At 45.5% G+C, this 27269-nt stretch overlaps 1 protein-coding gene across 3 annotated transcripts; it reads left to right on the top strand.

Annotated features, from left to right (window-relative positions):
• The first annotated feature begins 65 nt into the window (after positions 1 to 65).
• LOC142583189 (uncharacterized) lies at positions 66 to 27269 on the top strand. 3 transcript variants are annotated; one of them, XR_012828566.1, is made up of 8 exons: positions 66 to 223; positions 3695 to 3838; positions 5553 to 5801; positions 7453 to 7648; positions 8857 to 9007; positions 13727 to 14058; positions 21271 to 25010; positions 27118 to 27269. XR_012828566.1 is itself a non-coding variant. In XM_075693542.1 (8 exons), exons 2-8 carry the CDS (start codon positions 3710 to 3712, stop codon positions 27217 to 27219), a joined length of 1389 nt encoding a protein of 462 aa, XP_075549657.1. In that variant the 5' UTR covers positions 66 to 223; positions 3695 to 3709; the 3' UTR covers positions 27220 to 27269. The 3 variants fall into 3 exon arrangements, 2 of the variants coding, with proteins under 2 accessions (XP_075549657.1, XP_075549658.1); XM_075693542.1 differs by having other exon boundaries at positions 21271 to 21500; XM_075693543.1 differs by having other exon boundaries at positions 21271 to 27269.

Consider the following 27269-nt stretch of genomic DNA (forward strand, 5'->3'; position numbering starts at 1 on the left):
TTATTTATTCTTTCTCGCTCCCAAGAATTCGATTGGTTCGCAATGTCACATGACATCAAGTACGTCTTCAATGGAATAACGCTGCGCTCGTTTGGTTGGCTGGTGCTCGATGCGTTGAGGAAAGTGGTAGTCGTGGTTGTGGTGCCGAAGCTGTGGAGGTGGCACACTGGAGACGGTTTTGGGAAGATGTAAATGGGTGCTTAAAACCTGACGTGCACTACAGGTATTTTCACTGTTTCGTCATGCATGTGAGACGTAGAACTTTGTACGCAAGCCGCGTTCGGAATACGCTGCGCGATGTCGGTCAGGCTCACCGTTCAGAACTGCGATCGACTCTCGTCGTATGCGAGACGTCGAGGAATCAAGAAATTGTGGCTTTAAAAGCTAGCTACCGTGCATGCTTTTTAGGGGATCTTTTGGGATATCAAATTTTAACATTTGCGACTGGAATGAAGTGGTTGATCGTGCTTGTGGTGACCGATGCTCTCTTGACACAATTGGTTTCCCGCTTGCTTTTTGGCCCTTGGAAGTTTCCAACGTACTGACCTTCGAACAAAGGGGCCAAACTTGCCCGTGTAGAGAACAAATAAATAGAAAAATTATGAAAGTAGGAAAGATATTTATCAGAGGGTTAATTTCCAGAAGCATTGTGCGGCTTAAGCTTGCCAGACGAACAAAGGGAGCCGATTTTGTGGGGGGTCGTCCATCTCATCAGGCTGGTGTCTTTATTAGCAAAATGAAAGCAAAATGAAGACGATTGCAGCTGATGTCAATCACTTTCAGTTTCCTTCAAAATAAATTTTCTCACTCGTACGCAGTATGTTTGCATAACGCGAGTCGGGACTTTTGCGTGGCCCCGTTTTTTCGTTTCAGATTGTCAGCTAGCCCGCGATAAAATTGGAACAGTAATAGCTTCCTTCTATAATAATACAGTACCCTTCCTGGCCTCTATATATACATGGAACTTGTTAACGTGCCTTGCCATATCTTACGTTCTTAGCTGTATTGAACTATAGAAAAAAAAAATGAAGCGATCGCGTCAAAGCTAGCACCGGAGCCGTGGTCCGAAGGTAGATTATCGATCAGCTACCTCCGCTATTCAGATACAAGCGTTTATTATGCGTGTGATGTAAACATTCATTCGCACTTGAAAATTGTTGATGTCTTAATAGTCGCATCCTAAATTACATAACCGCAATACTGCGCTATCGTCAGCATCCAGGCAGGGCTACCACCGTATCACGCAATTGTGGCGACGTAACGCAACTCTTTGTTCCGCATCCTACTAGAGCGTCTCGATCATTTGGGTAATATTTTTGTGCTTAATTGTTGGATAAATTCACGACGTAACCTTCTTTGTCATGTACATCGGAACTAATGTAGCAAAAAAAAAAAAAGGTACACTATGTTGCATTGGAAATACGATGCAGGCATAATACCCCAGTCACACTGGGCCCCTTGGATTGCGATCGAGCCGGAACGGGATTGAATTTCTCGATCGGGGTCGACTCCCCTCCGCAGATTACTCAAAGTAGCCAATGGAGATCGAGAAATTTGATCGTGATCGAAAGCGCCATAACACAAGCCAGATACAGAACCCATGTTTCAGAATGCATGAGACCCCTTTCTCTTCGCCAGTTGTTCCTCACTTCAAAGTGCAGTTTTTTCTTTAAGCAAATTCGGAACACACGTGCAGTGCATTGCACTACGTAGATTTTAGCATTGGCCTATAGATTCGTACAATGTTGCAGTGATAATTTTGAATCTACATGGACAGCTTACTTGGAGGTGCACTTTGATAATCTATTGCATCTGCCGTTATATTCTTCAAAGCATTCTGTAAGTGAAAGGTGTGCCAGATTAAACAGCATTTAAAGGCAGGTAGTGCTGTGAATAGAATTGTGTTATGGAATGTACTTTCCAGACACAAGGCAATAGAAAGATAGCTATTTGGGCCAGTGTTGCATGTAGCAATTGGTCGTCGTGACAGGACCAGGATGAGTTAAACTGCTACGAACTTGTTTACCAGACATACTCTAATTATCTCGATAAACCTGCATTGTGCGAAAAATGCTTGCTTGTCAAATTAAATATTCCTCTCAGCGAATGTCAGCTTGATCATCAGCCTGAGCTTTAAAAGCATTCAATATCAAAAGAATTTGTCGCGGGAAGCCTTTGTCTGCATTTCAGCCTTCTGACGTCGTGTTGGCTGCAACGAAGAAGTCCTGTAAATGTGCATCTTTTAAAAAAGCACATGAAAGGAAGCAAAACCAAAACATGCAGCTGAATTAATATGCTTGGCGTGTGCAAAGAGCAACATGTTGGTGAGTGTGAGATTGTAATGGCATGCTAGGATTTACTGGCCTAAATGGGATCTAGTTGATGGCTTGGTGGTGGATGTCAAGAAGCTGGAGCAAAAATTACCTGTGAACATCAGCTTGTCAAATAATCTTGTTAAGTCCTGGGGACATAGGTCACCACACCCTCTCATGAATAGAGACTTATAATCACTCACTTCACAGACGTGGCATAGAGCGTTAGTGAGCGAGTAAGGGTGTAAGCAAGCATGTATGAGTGCTAATGAGATTGAGTAGGGTATGAACAGGAGTGAGTGCCAGTTAACGTGAGCATGAATGAGTCAGTGGTGGTAAATGAACGTGGATACAAACATGAGTGACCATTGGCGAGTGCGAGTATTTATGTATTTGATTGGGTGGAATTGGGCATGAGTGGTTTCCAATAAGTGTGAATGGAAGTGACTGTGCACACACAATTGAGTGTCGGTGAGTATGAGTGGCCGTGAGTGAGAACGTGAGGGAGTGCTGGCAAATGTGAGTGAGTACATGGATCAATAAAATAATGGTGATTGAACGTCTCTGTGTATCCACATGTTCTGCTCACCTATCCCTGGGTGTCCAGTTGAAGTTGCAGTAACATTTAAATTTGCAAGAAGAATAAAAGAAGCTGAGGAGCTCTGTGTTTAGTCAAGTAGCCACAATGTAAAGCACTGATGCCAAGAAAAACAAAGGGAAATTAACTCTTATTAAAATGAAGTGGAGTGATTGTATGGGTGCCAGCACTACTTGTTGCCATAGCAGCATGTGTAACTGAGTGGCAATCTCAAGGCTAAACGAGAAGAATGGGGGTTAACCGAGGGGAAAGATTTTTATTAGTCGTATCATAAGAAGCCAACAAACACTGACACCGAGGACAACATAGGAGAAATTACTTGTGCTTAATACAAATGGAATAAAGAAATGATAAATTAATGGAAATGAAAGTGGATGAAGAAACAACTTGCCGCAGGTGGGGAACGATCCCACAACTTTTGCATTTCGCTCACAACCTTCGCAATGCTCTCACCTTTGGCACTACAGATGTAATTACTTGGTATTCATTATTCCATTTGATTGTGAAGATGCTTGTTACTTTCATTCTATGCTACTCAAGGTCATTGCAGTCTCTCTGTCCATAGAGGAAGAATTGTGCAGTTTGTAAAATGACAAAGAACAATGCAAAACTACAAGGCAGTTAACACAAACTGACAGGACCTTTGCCTTCCAATGATCATTATGAACAACCATTCAACCGACTCAAACTATGATCCTGCCCGACTCTGCAGTTGCACAGTGCTGACAAGGAAAGTTTTTCATTATATAGTGAGCTTTGCATGATTACTTTGTTTGTTTGACAGTGCTCAGCTAAAAATATGGAGAACCGTGGCATGGATGCACTGGACAATGAACACGGAGGCATCAACCTGCTTGACCTGCCCTCCGAGATCATCGAAAAGATTTTGCGGCATACAAACTTTGCGACCATTAGCAATGCGCGCATGGTAAGAAACTATGGAACCTTAGCTAATCTAGTAAACATTAGCCATCTCATTCTCTAGATATTTTAATCAAGGTTAAACTATGAAGCCCTCTTTGCGAATGTGTGCAATGTGCTTATGCTGTTTCGGTTTTCTTGCCACTGTGCTGTTCTTAAAGTTGTCTTGGTAAGTTCACATTTTGCAAATGAGGTCTAATTTGAATGTGCTTGTCATACGTTGCATGTGAGTGAAAAGGCCACCTGGATTGGGCATCATGGACGATAAGGCTTTTGTTGCACTAAAATAGCATCAACTTAAAAATAAGTTTTCATTTTTCTTTAAGCAGTTTGAGGGAAGAGAGGATTAGTTGTCAGGATGGTGCACAAACCTGACACAAGTCTTGCAAGGGCCACACGTGGTGCTCAATATGCTTGTTTGAGACCCTTAATATCTCTACACTGGAAAAAAAAAAAAAGAAGTGCGATCGGAGCTCTCTCTCTCAGATAAATTGAAAAGGGAGCGTTTCATGTTTCATATTTGTGAGTGCCTGTGAAATATTTTTTCAACTTAGAAATGCTCCACTTAGGACACCACATTTTCGATTAGGCTGAATTTAGAAGTGTTGATGTACTTTCATGTCACAAGTGAAAATGAATCGCAAATGAAAATGAACTTGTTCGGAATGAAGGTCATGTTCCAAGTATTGCTGTTAAAACTGTCAGCACTTCACCATTTTTCTAAAGACAAATATATTGATGAATGTGGCATCAATCTGCAACACTTTCATTAACAACAGATCAGTTAAATAAATAAAGTATTTCAGGAGTGTTCTTTTTTTCCTTGTGTTTGTTTCACATTCTGCAAATGAGGTCTAATTTGAATGTTCTTGTCATACGTTGCATGTGAGTGAAAAGGCCACCTGGATTGGGCATCATGGACGATAAGGCTTTTGTTGCACTAAAATAGCATCAACTTAAAAATAAATTTTCATTTTTCTTTAAGCAGTTTGAGGGAAGAGAGGATTAGTTGTCAGGATGGTGCACAAACCTGACACAAGTCTTGCAAGGGCCACACGTGGTGCTCAATATGCTTGTTTGAGACCCTTAATATCTCTACACTGGAAAAAAAAAAAAAGAAGTGCGATCGGAGCTCTCTTTCTCAGATAAATTGAAAAGGGAGCGTTTCATGTTTCATATTTGTGAGTGCCTGTGAAATATTTTTTCAACTTAGAAATGCTCCACTTAGGACACCACATTTTCGATTAGGCTGAATTTAGAAGTGTTGATGTACTTTCATGTCACAAGTGAAAATGAATCGCAAATGAAAATGAACTTGTTCGGAATGAAGGTCATGTTCCAAGTATTGCTGTTAAAACTGTCAGCACTTCACCATTTTTCTAAAGACAAATATATTGATGAATGTGGCATCAATCTGCAACACTTTCATTAACAACAGATCAGTTAAATAAATAAAGTATTTCAGGAGTGTTCTTTTTTTCCTTGTGTTTGTTTCTTCCCACGTTTTGTCTGTGAAAAGGAATAGGGGTGCCGTTGCAGTTTCATGCTTCAAATATGAATGAATGTGACATCTTTTTTCTAAGATCTCTGGAGGGGATAGCACAAATCCATCGTTAATAAAATTTAACTTGGACACAGCAAAGCTCTCTCCTTTTTTTGTCCATTCATCATTCTAGAGGAGCGTCCAGAAAGCAGCTGACAATCGAACACGTTCCTTGCAGGTGTGCCACCACCTGAATGATGCAGCGTCTGGACTGCTCAACTCCGAGTTCGTGCGGCTGCGGTTGGCCATGCAGCAGCGCTTTCAGGGCATCAAGGCGCAGATGCCGCGCCGGGAGTCTGCGCGCCGCAAGCACCCGCTCTCGCGCGAGTGTGACATCATCGAGACGGTGCACATGCGCCTGACCCTGCTGCAGATGACTTTTGGAAAGCACATTGAACGCAAGCACTGCTGCTTCTTCCCAGGGGAGGTATGCTGTGTGCCAGGCTGGTGGCTGGTCTTGGCCGTGTAACATACTACACCCATTCTGTTCTGGTAGAAGTTCTACGGCAGTAGCTGTTGTGCAACCTGACTTTCAGGTCGCACTACAAGATCTGTTACCTTGCACAACCTCTGTAGCTGTCTGAACTATGTAAATGTGGTCTAAAATGTTAGCACAGCACTCGTAAAAAGCATTCGCAGCAGTGAAAAAGAATTCTATTGTTGAAGGGACACTAAAGGAAAAAAAAATAAGTTGAGCTGCATTAGTAAACTGCGCTTCTACAATAACAAGAAAGCCCCTCTTAGCAAGAGAGAAGACGGGGTAAGCCAAAAACGACACAAACGAAAGACAGGTGCTGACACCACCTTGCACAAGTGGAATCATAGATTTTATGCCAACTGCTTAGGCTTAATTGATTGTGTTGTATGTTGGTAAAGATGGGTACGTTGTACTGTTCTAAGAGGAGCCAAAGACTAAACTTGACAAGTTTCGAGAACTCTTGATGCACCGCAATGGCCCAAATACGAGAAAGTACTCTGAAATCTATGATGTCGCATGAAGTAATAGAGAAATGAAGTTTGGCCTTCCTTTTCTCTTCCAGAAGCAACCTTTTCCCATGAAATTAATGGAACAATTTTGAATGAATGCTTTGTCAATCTAAACTGGTTTAGCTTTTTTCTTTAGTGTTTCTTTAACTACATTTTTATGTGTTGGGTTGTGTGTCCAATATATAGTACCCTGGAATCGGGCCATGTTAAAATGCAGCTTTTTTAGGTAGGTCTTCCAATTAGCTGACAGAAAATTGTGGAGGCATGCAAAATTGTGAACATTAAAGATGCATGTGTAACGCCTCGGTTCCATGATTTAAGCAAAAAAAAGAAAGAGATGGACCTTTTTTTTATGCATCAGGTTATCATGATCAGCACAGTTGTAATTAGATGGTGGACATAAGTATCAGATTAAAGAAAACTTAGTTTCTGTTTGCAAATACTGTTTTCTTTTGTTTGTTGGTGTGTACAAATCGCTGTACTTACCGTATACGAAAATCATTTAAAGTTGAGGTATGTGTTTGTCTGCATTTTTATTTATTTGTTTATTTATTTATCCATTGTTATGCATTCCATGAGTTGAGCGAATGCCTCCTTTATTAGATGCCTGCCGCGTTGTCCGGTAGCTCGGTTCCGGGCCCTCTCCTTTTTCTCTCCTCCGCGAAAAGGCAACGAGCACCTCTCATGGCGAACGCCTGCAACTTGCAATCACGGTATGCGGCCTCTGAGATTAACATGGCATCTATCACCGTCTCGGAGGCCCGCGATAACGCTCACTAACAGACGCCCGCACATATAACGCGCTAGCGAATGCATTCAGCCGCCGCTGCCACATCGGCCGGAAGTTGAAAAGGCAACGAGCGCCGCCTCACGGAATTTATGCTGAACTAACTTCAACTAAGGGAACCGCCGCTACAGTGGGAAAGCGAGCAACGCGGCGGGCATCTAGTAAAGGAGGCATTGGTTGAGCAGACCATATAAGGCTTAGGAAAGGTAGTCTGGCTAATGGAGTAGGAACTGCTGCTTGTGACTCCAAGCTGGCATTTGTGGTTTTGGCGCTGACAGTCCGGGCTGTGCATGCGTTGATCCAGATCTTGGACGAAGTGCACCGCATCCTGAGGTACGTGGAGGTGACACCCACACTGAGCCGTGCCTACAAGGTGACGGATGAGCTCTTTGACCTGACCACCATGGCCATGGAGTATTTCAAGGAGCACATTGAGCCCACGCTTCCCGAGATCAGCTACTTCGCAGCTGACTTCCTCGACTACCCTTCTTCCTACTCTTGTGAGCACCCGCTACACACGCACACTTCCTTTCTGGTTCACCGTTTCTGTCCCAAGGTATTGCAGGCATTACCAACCAGCAATGCCAGTTTTGTTTCCTCTTTAGTCAGGAGAATTCCTGTAAATGGCTGCCGTGTTTTGAGCACCACCTGTAGGATTCAACTTGCACTTTTCTTCCCCTTACTGTTGATGTCTGTGCCCGCCGTGGTTGCTTAGTGGCAGTGGTGTTGGACTGCTAAGCACGAGGTCATGGGATTGAGTCCAGGCCACGGCGGCCACATTTTGATGGGGGCGAAATGCGAAAACACTCGTGCGCTTAGATTTTAAGTGAACGTTAAAGAACCACGGGTGGTCCAAATTTTCGGAGTCCCCCGCTATGGTGTAGCTCATAATCAGATCGTGGTTTTGGCACGTAAAACCCCATAATCTATTTTGTTCCTGTGTGTTCTCTTTTACCCTACCCCAGTGCAGTGCAGCAAACGAGGAGCCTCCTGGCTAATCTCCCTGCTATTTTTCCTCTTATTTTCCTAAAGGGACCCTGAACCACTTTTTATCGAAGTGGAGAAATACATGTGAAGTGAAGACAGGCTATTTCAGAACCACTTTGTCGCAAAAAGTACTTCAATGCGTTCAGCAGAAGTGTAGTTATCGGCAATCAAACACGGCTTCAGCTGTGCTCCCCTTCCTCCTCCAATGCCTTGCACTGCGAAGGCTACGGCGGAAACGGCACCGTGGCACGCAGTTCAAATTTCTGATTTGGTGCCATGCCGCGCTAAACGTAAGCCAAACACGGCTGTCCTCAGAGAGCCGCGGTGCACTTAGCCACTGGACTCGTGGCAGCACCTCGAGGCGGCCGCGGTGTGGCAGAGCGCAGCGACCAATAGGAGCCACGTATTGGAGTGTGCTTTATGACGAAATAAAGCACACAGAAAAGAGCGAGCAGCATGGGGTTTTGAAACGAGAGCGTTTGAGAAAAAAGTGTCTTCGCGCTCCGCTTGCGAGCTCCACGGACCGCGCACGACAGCAGAACTTGGCTGAGATGTTCACAGCAGCGTATGCTACCCGTGGACTATGTTATTTCACCAAGCCCGAGGGGCGGTTCAGGGCCCTTTTAAGGGCCACTAGTTTAATTATTTGACCTGTTATTCCCCGGTTGTTATCTCAGGCCACAGCATGGTTTAAATCATTTTGCCTTTCCTTCCTGTGCAGCTTCCTTGAAAAACCAGATTTCGCTGATGGAGACGCCGCCATCTACAAGCACGCAAGGTTCATTGTCCAGTGCACCCCAGTCTCCCCAGCCACCTCCAGTGAATCCAACAGTGAAGAAGCGCTTGCGCAAGCTGAGGGAAAGCATGAAGAAGTGAGCCCAACTTTTGGTCTTGCAGCATAGTGTGCTTGCATATGCTTCAGTGTATGCTTTAATACTGGCTTACCATCTTGGACATTGCTGGGTAATCAAGAGAAAGTTCTGTCTTGGGCCAAACTCTCTTAATTTGTATGTTTCTGTGCTAGCGATACAGAGAAATGCTCTTATTAGGTTTATCGCTTGTGGGGTCTCCAAGCATGCTCCTGGTATAAAGGAAGGACAACACAGTAGTGCAACCAATCAAATAGGGAGTATTGCACCTTTCATACACCAATGCCAGCTAGCCGAGTTATTACCAGCAGAAGGTGCCAATGGGCACTCGACAAATCCAGGAAGTGCAACTCACCGTGACAGCATATCCAGTGAATGTGTTCGCCCCATGCCAGACACAATTCCAAATCGTTCGTGTGTGCAGTCCCGCGAACGGTGGCGCATTTGAACGAATGTGTTCGTCCATCCCGGTGCCCCACTCCGAAGCATCATGAGATGGTTCCGCAGAGCGTGCCGACAGGCGCGCGACAAGTTCGTGCACTCTGCCGACCGCAAATCAACGAGGAAGAGATTGGATTGGATAAACTTCCTTTTGCGCCCAAGTAATTCCGCCGTTAGGTGGGGCTAGCAGCGCAACAATTGTGCCATCTCTCGCACTATTTGGCAGCCACACCGACTGAGCCACGTGGAGCAGCTGGATTACAGTAGATGCATGAGCCATGCTGGGAAAACAACATAAAAGGGCACGAGAGTCGAGTGTCCCCACATGCTAAACCAAATTGAACACGAGTTTAATGGTACATGTGACTAGATCCTATTGCACTTCAACTCTATTTGTAGCCATGAGGAGCCCTTCTTCAGATTGAAGCCAGAGAAAGCCTGCCTGAGCTGAACGTTCAGCTGCTCCTGAACAGCTCAAGGAGCCAACTGACTAGAATTCTGTTGCAGCTCGGTCATGCGCTCCCAGCTCGAACGTGGGAGCAGCTACGGGTGCTCCAAGCTTGGGCAGTTGTGTTTTGAGCACTCGACTTCAACCAGCCAAATGTTAAGCGCTGTCATAATGCTTGAAAGTAACCAGTCAAGTGTGCTACTGGAATAGAGGCTCCGAAATTTGTGGCCTCACTAAGCTCTCTGCATCAATTCGGGTAATGCAAAAACAGCGAGATATAGAATAGGGTTTCATATTTGCACATTCTGCCTTGCAATTGCTACACTAGTGCCACTAAAGAGCACACAAGATGGAAGATGAAATAAAATTAATAAATAAAATTTGCTTAGGACCGACGCAAACAGTGCTTGGACGGGATGAAGTGAGGACGACAGACTAGGGTTGAAAATTGCGCTTATAATTTTACTCAACAATGTTACTTTAAGTTATATTAAGTATAGTCGATGCTTGCTACAATGGACCGTGATAATCCAGTGAAATAGGTTCATTATCTCCATTCAAAATTAGGGTCACCGTATGTTGTGAAATTGGCAGAACTTCACATATAGTGCAGTCTAACCCATCAGCGAATGAAAAATTATAAAAATATCATAATTAAAATAAATGGGTTTACATAGTAATTGTACAGCCACTCCGCATGGCATTTTCCTGTCCACCAGTTTCAGCATACTAGAGCATATATACTGTAGAACCTCGTTGATACATTCCCGTTATGCACATTTTCCCGGCGCCAATGTTTGTAATCGAGTACACAAAACATAACCCAATAGAGTTATGCTCATTTTTTGCCAGTTCATACGTTCCCGAAAAACATGATTTTTTGGCACCAACGTTCAGTATGTCAGTCACCAAACTGCAATCGTATGTTTTCTGAACACTAGATCCCACGTAAACAAGAAAATGCGCGAGGTACACACAATCAAGAACAATGTATAGCGGCCCGCCACAGCAGCTTCATCGCAATACTCGCCTGCCCGTCTCACATGAAAACACCGACGCGCACTGAGTTCCTCACTTCGTTACCAGCAACTCTCCGGAGTCATTGCACATGGCATTCACAGCTATCACCGCCAATCCTATTGTGAAAAGTATCTTCGCTTATCTGTTCCACAGCTCATGGTGCCGTCGGAAGCGTAGCGCAAGCTTTTAACAGGTGATGACCGAAATGCGCCACTGTTCTCTACTGCAGGCTGCAATCGTGTACGTTTTCCGGCTGCTAGATCCCAGGTGAACAAGAAAAGGCGCGAGGTGCGCGCAGTTGAGAACAGTATATAGCCACCCATCTCATGTGAAAATGACGGCGCACAGTTTCCTATTCCCATACCAGCAAACCTCTGCCTGGCTCATTGCACACCGCAATCACAGCTATCGCTGCCAAACATATTGCGATAAGCATCTTCACCTATCTGTTTTACAGCACGCTTTTAATAGGCGATAATACCAATGTGTCGCTGTTCCCGGCTGCAGGTGGCGTGATGTGGGCATCACATTTCGCTTCGGTGGCATCCAGCGTCGCCCAACAACTTGATTTCATTTCGGTTTCCTGTTGCCCTCTTACAACACCACAAAATAGGAAAACAAGAAAATGCATCTCGGGCTGCCTGAGCACCACCAGCTCGACGTGCGTCAGCGTATCTCGTGCCACAATGATCTGTGTGACATTTGTCATTACGTAGATGTTAACAATAGTTGAGTCTGTCAAATTTTTTAGTTACTCAGGATCGTACATTTTCGCAGTCGGTATGTTTTTCCTTGCATTTTTTTCCAAAACGCATGAACCAGGTTCTGCTGTACACTGTGGAGGTTCTCACACCCGTGCTCTTGGGACAAAGGAACGACAACACAGTAGTGGAAACAATCACAAGGGCATTTATTGCACCTTTCATAGTTCAATGCCTGCTAGCCGAGCTGCTATCCACAACATGCCGATGGGCCCGCGACAAATCGCGGAAGTCCGACTCACTGCGACCTGATAGCGAGGGAATATGTGCGCCCCTTGCTGGATCCCAACGCCTGGTCGTTCGCGCGTACGGTCATGCGAGTGGTGGCTCTTTCGCACGAGGCCTCACGAGATGATCTCGCAGAAGCATGGATTGGCGCACGCGTGGCACGTCTGCGCTGCTTGCCGAACTCGTGCCAAAGAGAAAGCGCCTTGTCTTTCCCGCACCCAAGTAACCCCGCCATGAGGTGGCGTTAGCGCAACACTCGCGCCATCTCTCACACTGAACTTCAACCACTCTGACCGCCGCGGGCGCCAGGCCATGCGGCAAAGCCGCACTGCAGGAAAGGGGAGCTATGCGGGAAAACAAGATATCAGAGGGTGCATGAGAGTCACGCATCCCCACGTCCCCCCAACCTTAAATCTCTACATATTCCAGCGAAACATGTCACACGGTCTAACATCAATGTGTGCTTCGCGAACAAGATAGTACATGCAACAGTGGTCGCACCGAGGAAATGTCTTTACGCTGTCCATAACATGCGAGCAGACATTGTCCTTGGGGTACACCGCTGGCGTCCACTGGTCACAGCAGCAGCTCTGCAGACTCGACGGCACGATTCCATGCCAGGACTCCGGAAACGGTGACGCAGTAGTCGGCATGAGCAAGCATCGCTCGCGCCGATGCGCCCTGCTGGCGAGCCGCGGTAGCTGTCGGTGATTGCCGGCTCTTTTCTCCGCCGCTGAGGGTTGCGAGCTGTATACAGGCGGCCACCGAAGTCGCTGCGCCGAATTCGCCACAGCATCACTATTGCTCGGTGGCTCAGTCGTAGTCCGGGGCAGCAGCACAGACGATGTGCAGGTGACGGCAAACCAGGGGTGACTCCAATCACGCTGCGGACACTCAACACACTCGGCAAACACTAAATTAGTGCAAGGGAGTCACGCATCCCCACAACACCCACACAGCGGCAAGATTAACGGCCGGCACAACGCCAGAGAGCCAGCTTGCCAGCGCTGCCATACCAACCGCCCAGCCCGTGCGCAAAGCTGCACCCAATGACACAGATGATGACTACAGATTGTTGTACACAGTAAACAGTGGCCGGTAGTATAGACTGGTTTCTTAAATATTTTGTTGCAAGCTATGACTGCTCTTAAATTTGCAGTACGAACGAGAGTAGCAAACGGAGCTTGCATCTGGCTGCTGCTGCACTGCTTGTGAAATGGCACTGCATCACGCGCCTCGCAGTCATTGCCCCACAAATAGCATCTGTTTCTTATTGTGTGAATTGATGCAATGAGAAATAAAGCATTCTCAAAATAGTGTGTGTTCTAATCGGCGGTGGTTGTTTTTGAAGCACTGTATGCTTCAGCTTGACTTCATAGCTGGTTATGCCTAACCGCACCCTTGGTGCTTGTGGGGTCGGGGTCGACACAAAACACAGTGGGGAATTGTACAGCACACCATTGCTGGCAGCTTGCTGCTAGTGTATTTTTTCCTTTAGAAAAGGTGCATTTTCAAAAATTCTGCAAGTGGCTGAACATAGTTGCGTGGAGAGCACTGCCGGACCCACACATCATTGCAGCAAAATACATCGTATTTACACCATGTAGACAAAATTTGCCCTAAAATTTGTCTTTTATAGCGGATAGTCCGTTATAGCCATGTCCGTTAAATATGGAATTCATTACATCAATAACATAGGCAGGCCAAACTAAATAATAAGAATAGTCTGTTGTAATCAAAAGTATGCTGTTTGTATGTGGATACAGTGTAACGGGTGTGGACTTTCTATGAATACTGTTTTGCCCTTTCTGCACCACTGAACAGAAACAGCGGACAGGTGCTGGCGCTGCGTCGAGAGCTGAAGCTGACACGCCGGCGGGTAACCAGCCAACAGCGGCACATAGTGGAGATGAAGGCGCGCCAGGACGACTACGACCAGAAGTTGCAGACGACGTCGCGCAAGCTGAATGCGGTGCTGCAGGAACTGAACAGGTGCAAGACGGAGCTGCAGTACTGGCGCTCCAAGTCGCCTGCTGTGCCGGCGTGTGCCTGCGGCAAGACTACTCCACTTGGTGGGGGGCCTGCCCAGGGCGCCCCCATCGATTTCATGCCCATTGACTTCCAAGAGGCCGCCTCTTCCTCTTTCGGACTGCAGGGTGAGTACATGGTGTTATTGCTTGTTGAGTGTGACAGTATGGGAAGTTTGGCTACCGAGAGCCCGCTATAGCTAAAGCCACACACATAAAGTTGCAGGCAAAGCATCGATTGCGATATCTAATTATTAGACAGCTATACAAAGTAAATGTAGTACAACTCGCTGACGGATAAATCAGACACTAATAATCCGGACATGCTCTGTAATTCGGACAGTTTTGCGGCACCGCCAATGGGCCCATAGACTTCATTTGTCACAACGAGCGATGTTTCGGATAGCCGTGAGCTCTACATTCAATTATCCGGACTCTGTCCATGGCTGTATCGTATGCCAACTCTGTCGACATTACTTCCTCTGGCAACCTTGACGAGACATCAAGTATAGCCTCAGAGATATGAGCCATCAAGCATTGCCTCAGAGATTACATGCTAGGTGGTAATCCCTGAGGCCTTGCCATGGTCGCAGCACTGCACCTCAGAGATTTAACTGCAAATGCCAATCTTGGAGGCTTTGCCTGAATTGTGAGGTCGCATCAACATTGCGCTCATCGCATCCATTCCGGCACACCTGACAGCGTTCCACCATTCTGTGATTGTTTGTTTGTTTAGACGCGTTCCGGACAGCGCTGTGCTGGCTTCAAGAAGTCTTTCTCGTGAAGCCATCGACAGTCCACGTCAAATGGCACCAATGCACGGTGCCCTCACAGTCCGAATGAGCCCGTCTTCGCAACTAAAGAGCCTGCACTGCCAGCTACCACAACGAGCTAAAATGCGGACATCATAAATGACCTACTAGCTTGTGGTGTGCCGATTCCTGCTGCTGTTACATTTGAAGATGTTGCCGACGTTGACAGCATGGTGGCATTGTGTGCTGAACTGAGCGATGGCGAAACAATTAAACAGGTTCGCCCACCATCAAACTACGACTCTAACTCAGATGATGATGACGTGCCGTGTGCTCTGGAGTATTCACACGCGGATGTGACTCGAGCTTTTGTAGTTCTTGCATTGGTGTACAAAGACAACACAAAACTGGCAGAAATGCAGGTGGACTTGGTTGCATGTAAGTGGAAGTCTGTACAGCAATGAATCGACCACTTCTTCATTGCACAGGGGCCTTAAAATATAGAAGAAGATTTTTTGGATCCATTAGTTCTTTCGGACATTTGTTAGTTCGGACTTACTTACATTCCCCGTGGAGTCTGAATTATCGGTCACCGACTGTAGTTTTATCGGCCATATAACCTTGTAAATATTCACTAACTAACTAATTTAACAAGCATGGTGTCATATGTGCAGAGGCAAACATAAACACATCTCACTCGATGACTGTGGACACTATCTGTCAAAACGCTGCCGTGAGGAAGAGTGGCAGCAGCAATGAGTACATTGACCTTCATGCTGCCTCTCGCTTCAGTGCAAACTAAACGGTGAGAACACAGCACACACAAAGCTATCGGCACTTGCACACCTTGACTCTGTACCCTTCACATATCGCATTCAAGATAAGGCCCGCACTCATCTGCACCATACACAAGCGCCGCCTGAGCTATCCGACACATCAGCTTCTATGGTACCACAAAAACCGGACTATAGGTCGGACTGGAATATAGGTCGATTCCCCACTTAACGAATTCTAAAGATGAAAAAAATATATATTTTTCAATGGCAAAAGTACCGAAAGACACCCTTACCTTGAAACAAATGCGACCCATCCGGTTGCACAATGGTGGCAGTATTTATTTAAATGCTGCTCGCATGTGCACCTGGCCAATTGCGCAGACGCTTTGATTCGAAGTGCGCAAGTGCTACTCCGAATCAAAGCAACCCGTTTGATCAAAGTTGTTCGAACTACAGTCGGATGACGAGTGCTTCTCGCTGCCCAGTCCAGAGGCGTGCACAATCTCTACCGCTTTCAAATGGACGCATTCGGCAGTCACAGGCAGCGATCTTACATGCAGCTCCCGGACAAACTCTGCAACCTTGTCTCCCAGTTCTGCTGGCCGCTGCGGTCCGCTCACGAAATGACGTTACCCGTTTTCTTTTGGTTGCTGCAAGTTGTAATACGCTGCTGCTACCTCCGCCAGTACCGTATGCTCTTTTCGGATACTCCAAATTCGCGCTGTGCCGTCAGGTTGCCATGGGCTTCCGCATACTCAATCGCCTTTTTCTTGAAGGCGACGGTGAATTGCTGTCGGCTTCCGCTAATTTTGAAACAAAATGTAAAAAAGCAGCTTTTAACCAATATAACTTTGTGACAGTGGAAACGCAAAATAGCGGTGCCTCAATGTCGCCAAGCCGTGCTGCTGCTGATGGCGATGGCGGCTGTTTACTTCATCCGCCCATTGTTGCAAGACTTCTGTAGTTTTTCCGCCAATGTCTGGTAAATAAGACAAGGGTCGACTTTTCGCAGTGGTTTTTTGAAAAAAAGTTCCACCTATATTCCGGTTTTTGCGGTATGTACAGGGGAATCAAAAGCACTTTGGTAGATAAGAAATTAAGTAAACTCAAGCTTATTTAAATCGAGGTTTCACTGCAACCTTTTTTCTGTGCACCTAATGCGTATTACTCGGCTGTCTCATGTGCAGCCCAACATGTGTTTTCTTGATATTTATATTCACTTATGTCCCACTGGTTTTGGTTCATGTCCTACATTTTTGTTCTGCTTGATATGTACAGTGAAACCTCGTTAAACCGTAGTTGGCCGGAGCTCGGGAAAGGTACGTACTAAACGGTAGTACTGCTTAACCGAATAGCATGAGATCGCCCACTTACCTGTCGAAAATGAAACTCAGAGAGAGTGCGATGAAAGGGGAAAAAATATGCAGTATTTATTCACTTCGTGCGACAAAAGCGTTATTTTCGTTTGATGCTGCGGCGGCCTAGCACGCCGACGACAGCGGCCTCAAACTTACTGAAGCTGCGTGCCAGCTTTTCAGCCAGCCCCCTCTTCTCGGCAAACACTCGCATGGCAGATTCCTCGTTGGCGTTACGTATTCACCGTGCACGTGTGCAGTAGTGCTGCAGAAGTCCCGGGGGCGCCCTTTTCATTACGGGTGCCGGAGTTTGGAATAATTTTCATTTGGAATAGAGTTACGTTATCGCGCCCCTATTGTCGTCGCGGCGTTTGCATTCATGAGGCTGACGCAACGCGCAGCTTATGCCACTGTCGGGCCTGAATCGCCCGTGCTATCGCTTTCCGTGTCGTCCTCGTCACTGTCGCTAGTCGACACTTCGGCAACAACAGAGGCAACGATGGCGAAAAGTCGAACCTCGTAGCCGACATATCTTCGCGGTCGCAGCAGCGCTGCCGAGCAACTTCTTCGCATTCCAAATGCCACACACTGTAGTCAACAGCAGATCCCTGTTGCGTGTCAGCGCCGACTTCTTCGTGCCACGTTCGATAGCACGGATGATGTCTAATTTTTCTTCTATGCTGAGCACCCGGCGTCTTTTTTATACAAGCTTCGGAACGACGCGAGTCCTCGCTTGCACGATGCCATAACACTTTCTGGCACCGCGTCGAAATGATGTTGATGTTGATGTGGCTTCACGCGCAAACGCACAGGGCGCGTGGAGGCCGTTGTTCCGATCTCTGAGGCGTGTTGTTCTGCCGGGCCGCCCGATGGAGACGGCGCAGCGCCGTATTTGCGCGACGAAAAGTTCAAACGCTACGTTTTAACCGATGCGTACGCAGTAAGCTGGTACAGTTTATGCGGATACGAAACACATTGCGTTCAATGGCCGCTGAGTCGGGGATTTGACTTTACTACTTTTAAAACGAAACTACTGTTTAAGCGGGTACGGTTTAACGAGGTTGTACTGTATATGAATTGTACCACTAATGCAGGAAAGAATGTTTTCTGAGCAAAGCGTTTGATTTCTACAATGTTGTTTCAGCAGTGTACTACAGTATTGTGCATATACTCGTAAGACTGACCCACCTCAGAAGGAAACTCCTGCTGTTGACCTCCCTAGTTGAATGCACATGAAAACCTGAGACATTTATGTCACACATTTAAAAAAAAAATTTTCCACATGTATTCTGGTTCCCGGCGCACGTGGGCGAGGCGTCGGACCGTAACGCCAACCACAATGAGACTGCACACACCGAGGCCCGCACGCTAATGGACCACGCCTAGGTCAACTGGCTGCTGTGGTTCAGCACCAAGGACCGATTGACCGAATACAACGAGATAACCAATGCTTTCCACCTGGCATGCTCAACTCTCCCACACCCTTGCTCAGGGCTGAGTCGAGAGCAAGCCGTTTTATTCAGACAGCTGCAGGCGGGCTCACTCCCCAGCCCATTGCTGATGCACAGAATGTATCCCGAGACGCACCCGATAGGCAAGTGCAGTGTCTGCCAAAGGGAGACGGCCGGCTTCGCGCACATGCTGTGGAATCGCACCAACTACCAGGAAGAAGCCAAATCTGAGAGGATCCCGCGGCAGCTCGAAGCAGCCACAGGGGGCAACAATCAAAACGAATTCTGGGCCGTCCAGTGTGTCATCGAGGCGCTGGCCCGGCAGGGACCTGGCGAGCAGGGACTCGGACCGTGTGGCCAGCACCCAGAAGATGACATGGGCCCCGTTTGGAGCGCGCGCGCAAGTGCGCATTTCACTGCAAGCTCAAATGCTACCAATCCAATCACATGTATTCAGTGACAACCACTGAATCGAGTAAGATTAAATTTGTTGCACTTCAGATGTTCACTGCAGGGCACAATTAGTGCCGGAATGAGGAAATGGGGTAAGTATGATGCCTACATGCTAGAAAGAGCTGATGAGCCAGCACACAATGGAAGTGCCCTGTATTAATGCATAATGTGGCCCTTGACAGTGGTGCCCCCTTTTGCTCTTGGTATGCATCACTGTGTAACGCCGCTGCATCTTTATTGCGGCAAAGCTGACTTTTGGGAACCGGCATTGTGCAACACTCGACCCTTGTCGTACTTTCTGCACTTTGAGGCCATCGGCGAGGATGACAGAGGCAAAGCCGGCACCATCGCTGACATCAGCAAATTCTTTCAATGAAAAACACAGCACCGAACTGCAGGAAGCTTGGCAGCAAACATCGAACGCAGCTGAGCCTAGCGTTGCTGTGGTAGTGGTGGTGGCTTCGATTAATGCTGTTTCAGACCTGCAGTTATGGCAAAAAGTCCAGCAAATCAGATGGTGCCCGGTTTCGGCATCCGAAGTTTCAAACGTTCTTATGCATTGACTTTATGGGGTACGTCGTGCTGCTGCGAAGGCACCTGAATTATTGGGCGCATCTGAGAAACCGGTTGTTGACTGTAACTAGTTTTCGAATTGAATACAAATAGTTGAAATATAATATTTGATGGTATTTGATATTTTCAAGTATTCGCACAACCCTACTAATCAGTCACGAGACGGCAGGAATTGCAGCTTCTTGGCTGCTTTGTGCAAAATAGAAACAGTATTTGCCAATTTATTCAGTAAATAAAAGTGTGTTGATATAATAAGCGTTTGTTTATTGTTCTCTTGATAACCTTAATAATTCAACATTCAGGTAATTTGGTCATTTTTTATCTTTCGTTATCCAAATTAATGAGCTGTCGCTGTATCGGAAGAATTTTTTATATCTGTGTTCTTATGTCGACGTTCGACTGTAATGAGGTCACTGGCCACACGGTGAGGGTTTAAAGTTTGGTTACTATGTAGTTCTGAAGTTTTGAACTCTTGAATCCCGAGGTTTTGAATTCATGTTCTTTCCAAGGCCTGCCTTATCTGCTGCAATTCCGCAATACAAGATTGTCCAGATTGGATGAGTCAGCTTGAGGGTCTCAACTTATACATTTAGGCTATGAGAAAAAAAAAACATATGATACGTTATTCACCGCGTATCGGATATAGCTATCAAAATTTTGCCTTCTGAGCGGCGTTTTCCATGCAAAATAATCATGAAATTTGCAGTCCTAAGCTGCCGTTAAACGAAATATGCCGAGGAGGGGCAATGCGTTTCCCTACTTGAGTTTGTATCTGCCGCCATTAGCAGCGCAATGCGTCCCACCCGCACGCCGAGTGCGAAAGCCACGGAGAGCATCACTAGTTGGCGCCAGCCACCACGCGTCGCTTTACACGTCGCCCATGATCGAGATATGCATAAGGAGAAGGGGGAATAATGCGAGAAGCGAAGCAGTGCCTTCCCTTTCCCCCTTCTCTGCAAGCAAGGAAATGTGCCGCGGAAGCAGCAGCGGACAGCGGAATTGATAGAAAATGACGCCGACAAAGTGCAGTGTTGTATCACTTGAGACGAAGCTGCAAATTTCACAAGGCTCAAAGAAGTACGAGCTCGCTCGGGGGGGGGGGGGGGGGGGGGGCGAACATGAAGGCTTCAACCAGAGGCCATGTCGACCAACAGAAAAGGTGGGCTTTGTGCATCAGAATGAAACCCCCCATGATAGTGAAACCAATACGGTGGAAGCCACTGACATTAACAAGCTCTGGTAGTGCGTCGCTACTGACAGTGAAACAGATGGTGCTTTGATGGAGAAGTTTCTGAGCGCAGATAGTGCTGCCTCATTATGCAAAGAGATCTCTGACGAGGTAATCGTTGCGACATATGGTGGCGTTGTGCGACAGGGGCAACGAGATTGACAATGACCCATCTTTGACGAGGAACCCGATGCTCACGCGAAGTGCACTGTTGTTGATCGAGTCGCTCATTGATTTCATGCATGCTAAATTATTGCCGCTAGTGTTCGCGCAGCAGCAGGACACCACAGTTCTGAACTTGAAACTCCCGCTAAAGCAACTCTGGATTTCTGACTATTTCAGTGCGCCTAACGCTTGATATGCTGTTTAGAGGTATAAATAAGCATTTTATTTTTCACAGTCTACTTTATACAACGTCTGTCTTTTAGCTCAAGTGGTCGATTTGTTTCTGGAGCTACAAAGATATATGCGTTTTTTTTTTTAATGGCAGTCCGGGCATAACGGTGATTGGTTATAATGATCGGATTTTTCGTTCTTGATATCATTATAAGTGGATTTCACTGTATATGTGCACACCTCCCATGCTCACTTCATCACCAAAACACTACTTGTAGCATGTATGAATTATCAGGCGTTCTAAATTAATGAAGCTTCACTGCATGTGTGATAAATAGCTGTTAACATTTTAATGTTCTTTTCTGGAACCTAATGCTGACTTGCAGCGTACTCTGCACTCTCCCAATTTTTGCCCAGGTGAGGGACAACTGAAGCTGGTGCCTGCATGCTATGGAACTCCACCAGAGAATATCGTGCTGGGCTTGAGTGACTCTGAGTGCGTGGCATTTGAAGAAGTAATCACAGAGGCGTTGCCCGTAAACAAGACGGGGCCTGTTGACAAGTCGGCACCGCCAAGAGCGTGCAAGCGCAAACTGGATCTGGATGGAGGAGCTACCACATCAAGCCTGGTCATCAAAGCACACAAAGTACAAAGGAGTTCATTGCCAAACGTGAATTAGCAACGCCACACCCCACTTATCATCCCCTTGTATTTTAACGTGTTGTAACTTTTGGGGAGGGGGGAGAGCTCAGCTATCTTTTGTTGTGTGTACGTCTCTTGTGTGCTTGTGTTGCGTCTTCGTTATTGCCCGATTTAGGCAGAATTATCGCCCGACTTTTTCTTCCTTTTTTTTTTCTCGTTTTCTTTCTTTACTTTTTCAGCCACTTGGGGGGCGGGGAGTAACTTTGGACAAAGCTTCTTACAATGTCATATCGCTTGCAACAGAACTTAAGGATTTGTGAGCAGTTTTTTTTTTTTTTTTGTTATTATTATGGGGCGCTTACTTGGTCATGCCTGTAGCATTAGAGACTTCTTGTGGACACACAATCAGTGTGGCTGGCTGTACCAATGATGGGGTTGACGTTGGGTTTTCTTTTTTTTTTTCTTTTTTCGTCGAGGAGCTACACAAGCTTGACAGAAAGCAAAGCCTTGTTGTTGGCATCGCTCTGACTTCTTTTCATTGCCTCTGCTCTTGTCACTACCGACAAGGCACATAGCTTCGTAAGAGTGGAATGACACTGGTCTTGTGAGGTCACCGGAGCGGTGAAGTGCGCGCGAGAGAAATGGGCATCTGTCACATAGGCCTGTTCCACGAAAGCCTTTGCTGAAAGGTGGCATGTAACTAGGGGATTTCTTTTACCGGTGAAGGGCTAAAAGGTTATGATTCTGCAGCGCGAGTGCTCTGGTGTTCTTTGTACACAATGCAGCACGATCAACATGCGCAACTTACGTGTTTCATGACTTCACTGCAGCAGTAGTCGAGAACATGTGGCTTGGTCCTACTGCATGCTATTGTCGCCATACCGCTGTTAGCCGAACTGTATGCCTCTTGGTTCCCCCCTCCCCCAACATTGTGTTGAGTGATTTTGAGTGTGGCTTGTGGAAACTGAGTTGTTTGAAGCAGTATCGTGTCATTCTTTTGTCTTTGCCACACTTGTGAAATATTCTGGATGGAGTTCAATAATCCCATGTGCTTTCCTGTGTTTATATGGAAATCGTGTAGAATTTGTACTGAATCTTTACAAATTCTGTAAGTGTTATACAAAAGATACAATTTGTTGGACAGCATAAAGATAAATTTCAATACGGCATCTGTTCACAACAGAAAGGAAGCAGTTCTGCTTCAAATATGATGGATGTATGCTCTCAAGTGCAAGCTGAATAGCTTTTGACTGTAGTACCTGTGCTGCGTTTATGTAATACTGTTGCAGTCTTTTGATCTGAATGCACCTGGAGACTGGAGGAAAGGCAAGCAAAAGCAAAAAAAAAGAAAGAAAAGAAAGAAAAGACTGCCTTTGCTTTGTTTTTGTGCTTTTGTAACTTGACACTTTTGTGCATTTACATAACTGCTTGCACAACCTTCCTACCGTAATTTGAAGGTGCACTATTGCTATATCATGCTTATTTTGATAAAAGCCATTTTGTTTGCATGTGGCTGATGATATCTTGCTAGGAATGCCCCAGATTCATACACAATGAGAGGCACAGGGATCGTGGCATCACACTTTTTCGCAATGACAATCCTTCCCACTTTTTGAAGGATTGTATTCAGTGTAACAGCCATGTTGGCAGGCTATAATCGTTATCACTTTTTTAATTGGGGGTAGGCAGCATGCAACACAGCCATCTAAGTGGCCGTCATTGTTGTGTCTGCTGTGTTCGATTTATAAATGGCTATCTTGCAGCAAAATATACCATTGTATTTGGTCCCCCAATCAATGTGATGCACAGCGTTGGATGTCACTTGATCTTACACTGCAGCCTTTGGTTGCTCACTCAGATATTCCTTTAGAAGCTTCTTCTCACAGCTTTATATAATTTTGCGACAAAGGAAAGCATGAAATTCAAGAGCATGCTAGCTTCTCAAAAGTCATGCTCCCCTGTGCCTGAAGGCTTGCTGACAAGAGTCAATAAGTAAGCTACTTGTCGCACTAGCGAGCGAACTTTTAAAACAGCGACCTAGAATGTGCTTATTAAAAATTAGGACATTTGGTAACGAACTGAAGGCTCTCCAGTAGCTTCTTCATCGGTGTCTGAAAACCAGTGGCTGAGTGCGATTCACCAATATCATTTTTTGACTAGTGTGAAGTTGGGCAAATGAAATGGGAAAACTTGAGAAGTAACTAGAATGCATTGTTTCAGTTACGCTTTCGGCATTCCGTGTGTTGGCATAATTTCAGTTTGTGTGGTGCCTACACCATCTTTGCCAATGGGCGGGCTGCAGTGTGAAATCACAGGCAGGTTATCTAGGCGCCTTGTTTTATCAGTTAGTGTTTCATTTGTCCATGACCCTACCGACGTGCACGTAACAGCACACTGCAGCATGCTATGTGCACACCTTTTTCTCTCTCTCCTTTACGTTGTAAAAAAGAGCATTCACTTGTCGCTCCCCAAAAATTTGTGGTGCTCGCCTCCTCCTGTGCTAGCAGTTTTGTTTCTCATAAGTGTGTGCGAATAGAAATTTTCATGACCAAACTGAATAGCAAATAGTTTTTGAATAATGAACAGCCATTTTCACCATTAATCTAAAGCAATCTTCACATGCTAGTATGTTCGCAGCAATCGTAAGTTTCTGTCATTACATCACACATTATGAAGCTTTGCTTTAAAAGGACAAATGGAGGATTAGGAGCAAATAACTAGTTCGTTGGCATAATCGGGACTCATTGGTATGTGCGAATGATCGTAGTTTATCTGGAAAAGTCTGGCTGCCTGAGCAACATAACATGCTCCACTAAAGAACATCTCTTGTTTTTGTCTAATATGGCCGCCGAGATTAAATTTATCGAATTTTTGCTCCAATTGAATTTTATGCTTCATAACACCCAGTTGAAGAAATGAAATATTAGAAAGATATTATTTATGAATAGTGACTATTCCATTCGAAGACTGAATAAAATAGGGCATTATTCGCTTTGTTATTCAAAACTTTCAAATGTTCGCACAACCCTAGTTCGGTGCTTCATTGGGGATGGAAGGAAGGACAATCTCTGCCTCTCATACCTGTTTGCGTGGTATCCCCACTACTTTGTGTCACCTTTGTAGCCTCTCTGGAACTGTTCCAGTGGCCATGTAGCACTTGTGTGCGTGTTCCCTGCACATTTTATGGGCAGCAGTGGGGTGATAGGCGTTGCAAATAACACCACATTGTGTGCTGTTCTAACAGATGAGGATTGTCAGCCATCCTTGGAAGCATAGCCGTCTTGCACCTAACTTATAGACAGATTATAAAACCAGAGATTGCAAGTAAGCAATCACCATCGTCTGCTGTTGCGTGCACTGGTCCAACACGCAGAACTTTTGTGCACCGAGCATGGGATCGAACTTGGCTACTCCACTACCTCGGCTACTCCATTTCGAGGTATAGCCACTGCACTACACAAGCAACAGAAGCAAGTCAGCACTCCCAAGTGTCAGCCTTTTCCCGTCCGTGTGTGTAAGTGCTAGTTAATGCATACAAGTACCAAGTTAGTGCTGTTGTCAGCCTTGAAGGAAGGTTCTCATAGCTAGTAGCGACCACTGCTTCATCCACAGTTAAACCATAATTCATTGTCATCAAAATCCAAAGTTGCATTCACTGTTTGCACAAACATCCCACACTGTTTTGTTCACTTTCTTTCCTTACTTTTTGTTGTTGGGATTTCTTAGCTTTTGGAGAAACAAATAAAAAAAAATCTGTGGGTCTTGCACAAAACCAACAAACAGGACCAAGCGGGGGCACACATTGGGTTTCGTTCATGTTGGCTCTTGTTTTCAACGCTACACTCGTGTGAGAAGTGCACGACAGTTGTGCACAGTTTCTGCACTACGCACAGGCAATAACTAGAAGTGGTTACACATTTCGCACTGTGGTGTGTACAGTTTACCCTGGTAGAGATGTTTGCCATCATGTATGCTCGCTTTTCTTCCTCCCCCCCCCCTCCCAATTTGTAATGTTGCTTCGTGACAAGAATGATTGTGGCAAGAGCTCTGCGATTTTTGTTTCCAGAATATAGCTCATTTGATTGTCTACATCTTCTACAAGTTGTGCAAGTAAAAATGTTTCTCTTGCGTGTTTAAGGTGTTCTGGCCAAGTTGTGTGAGAGTGCAGCTGTAGGGACTGGCTGGCTCTACGCCGTCTTGGTCTGAACCCATGTTGTTTGAACATACAAAAAACGATGAGGATGTAATGAGATGCAGAAGTGTACTTAAAACGAGCACTGACCGCATCAGTGTGTTAGCACTGTCAAAAAAAAGTTTTGGGGTTATCATGTAATGGTGCATGAGTGGTAGCTCAAAGCGTTGCATCTGGGCTCACCTGTTTCATGCTTCTGTTTTTAGCTTTGTAAAGCTGTGAAGTTCTGTCGCGTCCTTAAGCTATGGGCATGTTTTCACAATGTGAGCACAGAGCAATATGTTCTTTCAGTAAACTGAGAAGTAAAAGCGAGGATGGCCTGCAATTGAAGGTGTATTGTGCGCAGCCAGCCAATTGCAGTGATTGTCAACATAATTTTAAGAGCTTTACACCGCATATTGCAATGTCTTTGATTGGCATGAAACTTTTTTTTTACCTGTGCCTGATTGTATTCAATGCCTAGCAAGCTTTTTAAGCATTGCAATTTGTGTGCAGTGTAACCTTTGCTTCCACTTCTTCCTGCTGTCTGGAAAAATGCCTTGTGTGTGTGTGTGTGTGTGTGTGTGTGTGTGTGTGTGTGTGTGTGTGTGTGTGTGTGTGTGTGTGTGTGTGTGCGTGTACTAGCGAGAGTGTGAGCACTTTTTGCTTCGATGAGAGACTCTCTCTCTCTTGCTTTATCATGAACTTTTTGCCGAACGTGTATTGCCCAAAAGCACAGTCTTCTGAACGCTTTCTCGTATCTAATTTTTTCTTGGACACCAACCACAAGTTGTGGAGTAGCGCATGTTTTATGATTTGTGCCAAATTACCAAGCTTCTTTTTTAAGTTTAGAACCTTGAACCAGGCATTCCCTGAATCAAGACGCTTTATATTAACATTTGCATTGTGAGCCAAATGAAACGAAGGCTAAGTTATTTGGTCATGTGCAATTGTATGTATGTAGTGGTGGCCCCTTTAATAGTGTAAGCATTTCTAGTGGAACAAAAAGGGCGTCCAAATAATGGAACAATCATGCCTCGGCTTGTACAGTTGTTCGAATGAAACGGGAAGGCTCTTCAATTGTGCTGGCTGCATGGACGACGTAACTTTGTGAATTTTTCGTGTCTTGGAGAAATCCGTATGACATTGTGCCACATTTTTAGTAATGACACGTTGATGTGCTACATTGAGTGTGCCTTTGTGCATTTTCTTTTTTCGCTGTTGCACTAGTACTGTAGGATAAAACATATATCAGATTGCTTGCCTGTTTAAAGTGGATGTATGCGGTAGCGTTGTGTCATGTATTGCATGTTTCATTGCCTTATACAAATTTTTCTTTTTAAATTCTCGCTCAACTATGGTTGCATTCTCTACCTCTTGAGGTTGTTGGGCAGTACTAACAAGGGTTCTTTTCTTTTTTTTTTTTTCCCCTCTTTCCCGTGACCCACAGAAGATCTCAAATCTCCAAATGTCACAATGTAACGACATACACAACAAAGATACCAATGTGTATTTTGCACAGTTATATTGTGGCTGTAGCTTAATGCTGTAAGCACAAGATGGTTATTTATTATTTCTTGAAATAAAGCTAACACTTCACAA

Source organism: Dermacentor variabilis, chromosome 5, assembly GCF_050947875.1.
Source record: "Dermacentor variabilis isolate Ectoservices chromosome 5, ASM5094787v1, whole genome shotgun sequence".
Lineage (NCBI taxonomy): Eukaryota > Metazoa > Arthropoda > Arachnida > Ixodida > Ixodidae > Dermacentor > Dermacentor variabilis.